At 39.3% G+C, this 10,347-nt stretch overlaps 1 protein-coding gene across 1 annotated transcript in view; it reads right to left on the bottom strand.

Annotated features, from left to right (window-relative positions):
- Nucleotides 1-9,346, bottom strand: part of LOC135215183 (uncharacterized) — a 22,430-nt gene extending 13,084 nt beyond the window's left edge. The window contains exons 1-2 of the mRNA XM_064249658.1: nucleotides 9,186-9,346; nucleotides 1-1,345 (exon numbers count right to left, since the gene is read on the bottom strand). The exon at nucleotides 1-1,345 is cut by the window's left edge and continues 39 nt beyond it. Coding sequence (XP_064105728.1) covers nucleotides 1-863 — 863 coding nt within the window. The 5' untranslated portion in view covers nucleotides 864-1,345; nucleotides 9,186-9,346. The remainder of the gene's footprint in view (nucleotides 1,346-9,185) is intronic.
- Between the last annotated feature and the right edge of the window lie 1,001 nt (nucleotides 9,347-10,347).

Raw genomic sequence — 10,347 nt, 5'->3', positions numbered from 1 at the left:
GGACGAGCGCTGGAAAGAGGCGTCATTCCTTCCTCACTCAGGAATCTGTTTAGCAAGGTGTCAGCCACTTCTACCGGTTCCTCCTCTACAGATTCCTCCTCCACGACGCCGCTGCCACCGTGATCTGCTTCTTTTGGCGTCCCCCAATAATATTCCTGAAGGTCGACGAGCCTGATGTGATCTGCGACGTCGAAATCTCCGGCCTCTTTCCAGATGTAGTAGCCATAGAGCTGGGAGAACGTCTGGCGGAATTTCTTGAACCTGTAGTCACCCGTAGCGTCTCGCGCATCTAAAATCCTGGAAGCAATGTGGTGGCTAATTTTCCTCGCGTCTGGAATTCCAGCCAGGCGCAGACAAACGAGTATGAAGGGGCGGCTCTCTTTGGTTTCCAGGCCCCAGAGGCCGTCCATTCCCTGGGCTTTGGATACGGAACCTCCAAACTGGAAGGTATAGATCGTTTGGACGAGAGTTGACAGAAGCCAAAAGAGAAACGTGACTGGAAGCGCAATTGGCAACGATATCGCTAATAAAAGAGCCCCGGTGATCGTCTTGATCAAATTTGTTAGGACGAATAAAATTTTCAAGTTCCAGTTTTCAAAAACGGCATTTTTACTTGGGAACTGGAAGTGTATGTCTTTATAAAGGTTCCGTATGACTACGAGGGAGAGGAACCCTAAGGGAAGGTCCTGGAGGGTCAAATTGAAGAGCGTTCCAGATTCTTCGGTTTTAATCTGCAGACCATCTTGAAAAGGCGCAGACGGCGAGAAGAAGGGGAAGTTGCTGGACGTGTTTGTCGTTCTGGAATGGTTCACCATAAGCCATGAAAAATCATGGCGTTCCAGGGGGAAAATGATGCTTTCCATGGCTGACGAACTGGAACTGGGTCCTTGGAGTCTTCAAATACAGTCTCTGGGTATTTGTCGCACCGTTATACCAGATTAGTTAGTGAGTGTCGCAGTCTTCTTTCTATTCGTGTCCAGCAATTAATTATGTTTTTGAAATCTATCTAAAGAGCAATGGAGTATTGTATGTTATCTTCTTTCAACTGACCTTTCTTCAATGAGCTATTGATTGTTTGCTGTTACAAGTCTATCTTCAATTAAATTCGACCTTCCTTTGTTTACTTCAGTGTACAAGAAAACTACGGAGATTTGTGTGGTAGATTATTGAAGTAGAATGAAAAAGCGTCTGGGAAAGTATCAAAGAGGGAAGTAAAACACTCACGCAAGGTTATAATAATGATAAAGGTAACTTCCCGATTCCAAAAAAAGGTATCCAAAGCCTACGGGTTTGAAATTTCCTTGGTGGAGGTTCTCATTCACTCTTCGCCAAAACAGGCTCAATTCTGGAAAAAAAAAAAGGAGAAACGGAAATTTTTATTAGAGGAGGGACTTACCGACATATTTCATATGGAATACTGTCAATCACTGTGGAATATTTTTACTCTTGATTATATACTATCTATCCTCTTCTGCCAGGCAAACTACATCTTAGATTATTGCATTTTCCTTGACCGAAAATGATTTTTAAATCTGAGATGTTGTTAATAATTTTATTCTTCTATACAGACAAGTACATCCTCCTGATAGACCCCAGTCTAGAATTTTTTATACTTCTTTAATAATAATAATAATAATAATAATAAAATAATAATAATAATAATAATAATAATAATAATAATAATAATAATAATGATGATGATTCCCATGACAAAAGTACTGCAGAAGATGGATGCTGGGTACCAACTCAAGAAAAGAGGCAACAGAATTAACCATCTGATGTTCATGGACGACATCAAGCTGTATGGTAAGAGCATCAAGGAAATAGATACCCTAATCCAGACTGTAAGGATTGTATCTGGGGACATCAGGATGGAGTTTGGAATAGAAAAATGTGCCTTGGTCAACATACAAAAGGGCAAAGTAACAAGGACTGAAGGGATAAAGCTACCAGATGGGAACAACATCAAACACATAGATGAGACTGGATACAAATACCTGGAAATGATGGAGGGAGGGGATATGAAACACCAAGAGATGAAGGACACGATCAGGAAAGAATATATGCAGAGACTCAAGGCGATACTCAAGTCAAAACTCAAAGCCGGAAATATGATAAAAGCCATTAAAACAAGGGCAGTGCCAGTAATCAGATACAGCGCAGGAATAGTGGAATGGACGAAGGCAGGACTCCGCAGCATAGACCAGAAAACTAGGACACATATGACAATGCACAAAGCACTACACCCAAGAGCAAATACGGACAAACTATACATAACACGAAAGGAAGGAGAGAGAGGACTACTATGTATAGAGGACTGCGTCAACATCGAGAACAGAGCACTGGGGCAATATATGAAGTCTAGTGAAGACGAGTGGCTCAAGAGTGCATGGGAAGGACTGATAAAAGTAGACGAAGACCCAGAAAAATATAGAGACAGGAGAATGACAAACAGAACAGAGGACTGGAACAACAAACCAATGCACGGACAATGCATGAGACAGACTAAAGAACTAGCCAGCGATGACACATGGTAATGGCTACAGAGGGGAGAGCTCAAGAAGGAAACTGAAGGAATAATAACAGCGGCACAAGATCAGGCCCTAAGAACCAGATATGTTCAAAGAACGATAGATGGAAATAACATCTCTCCCATATGTAGAAAGTGCAATACGAAAAATGAAACCATAAACCACATAGCAAGCGAATGTCCGGCACTTGCACAGAACCAGTACAAAAAGAGGCATGATTCAGTAGCAAAAGCCCTCCACTGGAGCCTGTGCAAGAAACATCAGCTACCTTGCAGTAATAAGGTGACGTTGATTGACAAAATCAAGAAGAAAGTATCACTCATTGATGTCGCAATACCATGGGACACCAGAGTTGAAGAGAAAGAAAGGGAAAAAATTAATAAGTATCAAGGACCTGGAAAGTAGAAATAAGAAGGATATGGGATATGCCAGAGGAAACTGTACCCATAATCATAGGAACACTAGGCACGATCCTAAGATCCCCGAAATGGAATCTGGAAAAACTAGAGGCTGAAGTAGCTCCAGGACTCATGCAGAAGAGTGTGATCCTAGAAACGGCGCACATAGTAAGAAAAGTGATGGACTCCTAAGGAGGCAGGATGCAACCCGGAACCCCACACTATAAATACCACCCAGTCGAATTGGAGAACTGTGATAGGGCAAAAAATAAATAAATGCATAAATGAATAAATAAAAAATAATAATGATAATGGAGAAACAACTCCACAGTTATCTATGGGTACCAACATATTTACAGATAAATCTCAAGAATCTATTCGATTAAAAAAGTGGTAAATCAAACAGAATTGTTTTCAATTTGAAGACTCATAATAATAATAATAATAATAATAATAATAATAATATAATAATAATAATAATAATAATAATAATAATAATAATAATAATAATAATAATAATAATAATAATAATAATAATATTTTATTTTATTAAAAATAATGGCAAAATTCACAGAATTGATGATAAACAAAATTCTTTCAATTCTCCTTATGATTTGCCTTTCTGGAGAATTGAAAGAATTTTGTATAAAATCAATTCTGTGAATTCTGTCATTATTTTTTTATAAAAGTTAAAAGAAGGTCTGTTTCTAGCATACACAACAATAATAATAATAATAATAATAATAATAATAATAATAATAATAATAATAATAATAATATCTGAAGATTTCAAAACGACTGGCACGCACGAACTAACACAAATAGGTCTGACAGCTTAGGCCTACAAAAGTTTTCTTAGCAGTGGGGATTACGAAGCAGGAAGAACGGGGAGGGATTACTTAGTGGGGGAGGTATGACCTCGAAGACCCTGAGTTGACCTAATCCGGATTTACGGGAACTTATAAGCCTCGGACGTTATTTGTTACCTTCTGAAACTTTCCGTTTCTCAGTATTCTAAAATTCATGTTGAAAATTTTTATTAATATGAATATTTTCCATTTAAATTCACTGTCTTTTGAGACACTAGATGTTGGTCATTTTCTCAGAAGGTTTCTTCTAGGTCAAGGTGAAGAGTTATTTCCCAAACTACCTTCTACGGGCCACTGCTCTATGAGCAAGAGCCCGTGCAGGCACAAGGCCAGCTTAATCTCCAACAACAACAACAAACTAAAGATGGCGTCCTTTAAAAATTTTATTTTAATCTCGTCTGGCAAATTCCCAAGTAATTTTGACGTCTTTTGATGCAAGTCTCACCTTTCAGCAATTTAAGATCCCCCACTGAGACACTAAAGATGTAGCCATAAATACAAGCGGTTAAAACTTTCAATAATTTAAGATCCCTTTGCAACTGAAGACACTTTAACATAAAGATTTTGGCCCCATAATACAAGCGGTCACTTTCAATAATTTAAGATCCCCGCACTGAGACACTAAAGATTTTGGCCATAATACAAGCGTCACCTTTCAATAATTTAAGATCCCCGCACTGAGACACTAAAGATTTTGGGCCATAATACAAGCCACCTTTCAATTAATTTAAGATCCCCGCCCATGAGACACTTAAAGATTTTGGCCATAATACAAGCGTTCACCTTTCAATAATTTAAGGTCCTCACTGAGACACTAAGATGTTGGGCCATAATACAAGCGTTAACTTTCAATAATTTAAAGATCCCTCACTGAGACACTAAAGATGTTGGCCATAATTACAAGCGTTAACTTCAATTAATTTAAGACCCTCACTGAGACACTAAAGATGTTGGCCATAATACAAAGCGTTTAACTTTCAATAATAGATCCCTCACTTTGAGACACTAAAGGATTGGCCATAATACAAGCGTTAAACTTTTCAATAATTTAAGATCCCTCACTTGAGACACTAAAGATGTTGGCCATAATACAAGCGTTAACTTTCAATAATTTAAGATCGCCTCACTGAGGACACTAAAGAGTTGGCCATAATAGAAGCATTAACTTTCAATAATTTAAGATCCCCACTGAGACACTAAAGATGTTGGTCATAATACAAGCGTTAACTTTCAATAATTTAAGATCTACCACTGAGACACTAAAGATGTTGGTCATAATACAAGCGTTAACTTTCAATAATTTAAGATCCCCCACTGAGACACTAAAGATGTTGGTCATAATACAAGCGTTAACTTTCAATAATTTAAGATCTACCCACTGAGACATCTAAAGATGTTTGGTCATTATACAAGCGTTAACTTTCAATAATTTAAGATCTCCCACTGAGACACTAAAGATGTTGGCCATTATACAAGCGTTAACTTTCAATAATTTAAGATCTCCCACTGAGACACTAAAGATGTTGGCCATAATACAAGCGTTAACTTTCAATAATTTAAGATCTCCCACTGAGACACTAAAGATGTTGGTCATAATACAAGCGTTAACTTTCAATAATTTAAGATCCCCCACTGAGACACTAAAGATGTTGGCCATTATACAAGCGTTTACTTTCAATAATTTAAGATCTACCACTGAGACACTAAAGATGTTGGCCATAATACAAGCGTTAACTTTCAATAATTTAAGATCTACCACTGAGACACTAAAGATGTTGGCCATATACAAGCGTTAACTTTCAATAATTTAAGATCCCCACTGAGACACTAAAGATGTTGGCCATAATACAAGCGTTAACTTTCAATAATTTAAGATCTCCCACTGAGACACTAAAGATGTTGGCCATAATACAAGCGTTAACTTTCAATAATTTAAGATCCCCCACTGAGACACTAAAGATGTTGGCCATAATACAAGCGTTAACTTTCAATAATTTAAGATCTCCCACTGAGACACTAAAGATGTTGGTCATAATAGAAGCGTTAACTTTCAATAATTTAAGATCTCCCACTGAGACACTAAAGATGTTGGTCATAATAGAAGCGTTAACTTTCAATCATTTAAGATCCCTCACTGAGACACTAAAGATGTTGGCCATAATACAAGCGTTAACTTTCAATCATTTAAGATCCCTCACTGAGACACTATAGATGTTGGCCATAATACAAGCGTCACCTTTCAAGAATTTAAGATCACCCACTGTGACACTAAAGATGTTGGCCATTTCCTGATGAGCTCTCTCCAAGGTCTAGGTAAACAGTCATTTCCTGTACTTTTATTCTTCTCTACAGGTCTTAGTCTCCTTTTCTAAGCTTCCTTTACACATCTAGTCTGGAAAATTCCCGAGTCGCTTTTTTTATACCTTTAAATATAAGTCCTAGCTTCCAACCCACTATAGGATCTATCAAAACATATATAGTATGGAATGCAATAATACAAAACTCATTCCTTTCTCACTGAAATATTTGGGATTCACGGAATATACCAGTGTACGCATAGAAATTCTCTCCTGCAGAATTGTGAAAAATCAAAATAAATATCAGGCTTGAGGAGTTGAGATAATGTTCGTAAAATGATCATTTGTTGTTTTTCATATCCTTAACTGGCCTTGGCTGCTCCTCACGCAGCAGTTTACCTATTAGCCTTCCTTTTAAGGACAAGGACTGGGTCACCTCACTTTCTAGCCATTCTTAGGATACGAGTAAAACAGCTCGAGAGAGAGAGAGAGAGAGAGAGAGAGAGAGAGAGAGAGAGAAACCCTATCAACACGATTATAGCTTCCGTGTTTGACACGAGACGCGCCGTGCCCTTTTAGTTCTCTGTGAAGGAAAACCATTGTTCTTGCTTTGTCTGTCCGTCCGCACTTTTTCTCTCCGCCCTCAGATCTTAAAAGCTGTTAAACAGCTCGGTGGTCTGATTGAACTGAGATATAATTGATTTTATTTTTTCTATCAAAGAGCGATTGGTCTATAGCAACATTGAGGGATATAATTTTTCTCCACTCTATTTATCCTCTCTCTCTCTCTCTCTCTCTCTCTCTTCTCTCTCTCTCTCTGTCTTTTTATTCTCTCTATTTATCCTCTCTCTCTCTCTTTTTCTCTTGTCTCTATTTATCCTCTCTCTCTCTCTTTTCTCCTCTCACTATTTATCCTCTCTCCCGCTCTTGTTTTTCTCCCTTCTCTATTTATCCTCTCTCTCTTTTTTTTCTCCTCTCTCTATTTATCCTCTCTCTCTCTGTTTTTCTCCTCTCTCTATTTATTTGCTCTCTGTCTATTTTTCTCCACTCGATTTATTCTCTCTCTCTCTCTCTCTCTCTTTCTCTCTGTCTGTCTTTCTCCTCTCTCTCTCTCTCTCTCTCTCACTCTCTCTCTCTCTCTCTCTCTCTCTGCAACGACAGGTAACTGCAAACCATGATCACCACCGAAGCAAAAGGACACGCCCCTCGATGACGTCATCGAACGTTGCAATTGACAGATAACCATCTTTGACAGACGGCAGCATTATAAGGTCCTTTGACAGCTGCAGCTGGTTTTTCGACCGGTGACTCTATGCAGAGTTGGGACAGATCACGATTCGGATGGGTGACCAGCTTTACTACCATCCCGTCCCTCCGTACCTCCTTCCCTCCCTCCCTCACCCTTCCCCTCCTCCTCCCTCCCTCCCTCAACCCACTTTCCTGGCCTCTCAGTCTCACCCCCCACCCTCCACGCCCATTTCCTGCCTATTATATATTATATTAAGTAAACTTGAATGTAATAAATATGTAGAATCTGTGTTTATTTAATTATTGCTAATGTATTTTCCTAAATTACATAAATGGGAGTATAGGCTAAAGAGGGTATGACGTATGACCGTCACCCTGTTCACCAAGGCCTCCTCACTTCCCCTTAAATCCCCCATGTAGGAGGAGGAGCTTTATCTACTTCCTTAATGCTCAGCAGGTGAACTGCTGTAAAGCCAAAAAAAAAAAAAAAAAAAAAAAATGGGTATAATTTTGGGGAAAATACCATCGTAATATCATTGTATATGTGTGTTTCTCTACTTATCTCACATTGCCCTAACTTTTTAACGAGGCTTTTGATTTATATAGATATTTGGAATTATGCCAAGCACTGGGGCAACTAGACCATTCAGCGCTGAAACGGAAATTGACAGTAAAAGGTTTGAAAGGTGTAACAGAGGGAAAACCTCAAAGCAGTTGCACTATGAAACCATTGTTAGGAAAGGGTGGACAGTAACATGGAAGAAAGAGGATATGAACGGAGGTAAAGTAAAAGGAATGAAAGTAGTTGTAGCTAGGGGCCGAAGAATCTTAAGTAATGCCTACATTGCACCGAATAAGGTAGACTGACGGCGCTACCCTCCCTACGGGACTTTTGAACGAGGCATGAAGATATCAGAACAGGAGAAAGAAAGTCGAGACAATATCTGATAAAGTGAAACCCAATAATGAATAAAAAATAACCAACGACTACGAAAATGCCACCACAAGACGAAACAATACAGGGCGTCCATAAAATCCCAGTACCATTACAAGTATTTATGGCTCAGAATGGTGCTGGGACTTTTTGGACACCCTGTACAACACATGTAAAAATATACTAGGATCACCTGAAGAAAAGCGACCCCAACACACGCTGGGGTCGTTTTTCTTCAGGTGGAAAATATTGGGGTCGCTTTTCTTAAGGTGAGGAATTAACAGGGGTTACAGTAAGGCCGTGGCGGAACGGCGCTTCACGCCTTATCTGCATAATTAAAGATTCTTGGCAAGCTCGGTATGTTCTGGCAAGAGGTAATGTTGCGCTGCGCGCGCTAGCCTCATGGGTTACAGTAGGTTTGATTATTTTTGTACTGAAATTGCAAGACAATACGCTTTTAATTAACTATTGATTGTTTGTCGAAATTTGTCTTTTTAACAAATGTTTAATAAAGTAGTTTTTAATGAATATATATCTATATTTTTTTCTCCTTTTTTCTGAAATTTTATGAGCTAAAGTGGGTCACCTGAAGATTGGAGACACCAACAAGCAGGGGTCGTTTATCCTCTGGTGGAAAATATTGGGGTCGCTTTTCTTCAGGAGGAAAATATTGGGGTCGATTTTCTTCAGGAGGAAAATATGTGGGTCGATTTTCTTCAGGAGAGGTATTAGGGGTCGCTAATCTTCAGGTGATCCATATACTATACAGTAGTACCATTGCACTGACTATCATGTCTCGTACCCCCAGGTTTAAGGTTTCGTATGTACCCCAGGGCAAGAACCACTGCTCTAAACAGACAGGCCAGGCGACCACGAAAGCTACTGAACATTTGATTTTTGATACGTACCAAAGAATGTCACATGGAATCTTGTATCAAGAGCGCGGACGCGACACTTGGAAGCTGGAGAAAGGACATAAGAGACACCACCACTTGGCGATAAGAGACGCGCTAATGGACTGAAGACGAATTGCCTTTAACAGCTTTCTTGAGTTCTTCTCTGGCTTCTTCGTCGTCGTCTTCTTCCTCGACCCTCTCTCTCTCTCTCTCTCTCTCTCTCTCTCTATTTGTCCTATCTTTATTTGTTTCGCCCCCCTCTCTCTCCCTGTGTGTTTCTCTGTTTCTCGTCTGTCCCCTCTCTCTCTCTCTCTGTTTTCTCCTCTCTCTCTCTCTCTCTCTCTATTTTTGCTATGGCTCTCTCTCTGTCTGTCTCTATTTATCCTCTATATATATCTCTCTCTCTCTCTCGCTTTGTTCTTCTTCTATCTCTCTTTTCTTCTCCTCTCTAGCTCTATTTTGTTCTCTTTGTCTCTGTCTGTCTCTCTTTATTTATCTTCTCTGTCTGTCTGTCTGCCTCTGTGTGTGTTTCTCCGCTCTCTCTCTCTCTCTATGTGTTTCTCTCTCTCTCTCTCTCTCTCTCTCTCTCTCTCGTTCCCGTTGCCTGGCCATTTTCAGTACGAGTTTTCTCAAGGACGCAGAGCGACCTATTTTAGTTACTCTCTTTTGCTCGTAATTTCAGAATCACACGGAACCATAAACAAAGCTTTAAATCAAATTAAAAATAAACTCATTTTGAAACCACACTAAGAAGAACATCCTCACCATCAACTCAAGAGGAGGTATTACAAAGTAAGGAAGAGAAAGTGTGGAAAGCGTGAGAGAGAGAGAGAGAGAGAGAGAGAGAGAGAGAGAGAGAGAGAGAGGCTTTCCAGGGGTACCCTTAGTCATATCCGAAGGGTTATAAGTCCTGTGTTATTACCCGAGATATGGTAAGTTCAGGATCCCGTGCCTTACTTATGTGATAAGCAAGGCGTGATGCGACCTCCAGCTTAATCGGGGGCGCGCATGCTAAAATCTACGGCCAATTGGAGGGTTGTTTCACCAACGAAAATTAAAATGAATACGCTATATTTTATTAGAAAGAATTGTTCTGCACTGTTTAACATACGCATTATTTATTCTATACATTTTCATTCTAATAAATGATTATTCATGTTTCTTTAACTCAACG

This window comes from Macrobrachium nipponense, chromosome 5 (assembly GCF_015104395.2).
Source record: "Macrobrachium nipponense isolate FS-2020 chromosome 5, ASM1510439v2, whole genome shotgun sequence".
Taxonomy (NCBI): domain Eukaryota; kingdom Metazoa; phylum Arthropoda; class Malacostraca; order Decapoda; family Palaemonidae; genus Macrobrachium; species Macrobrachium nipponense.
Note: the sequence above shows the minus strand (reverse complement) of the source record. Positions and strands in the feature narration are given on the sequence as shown.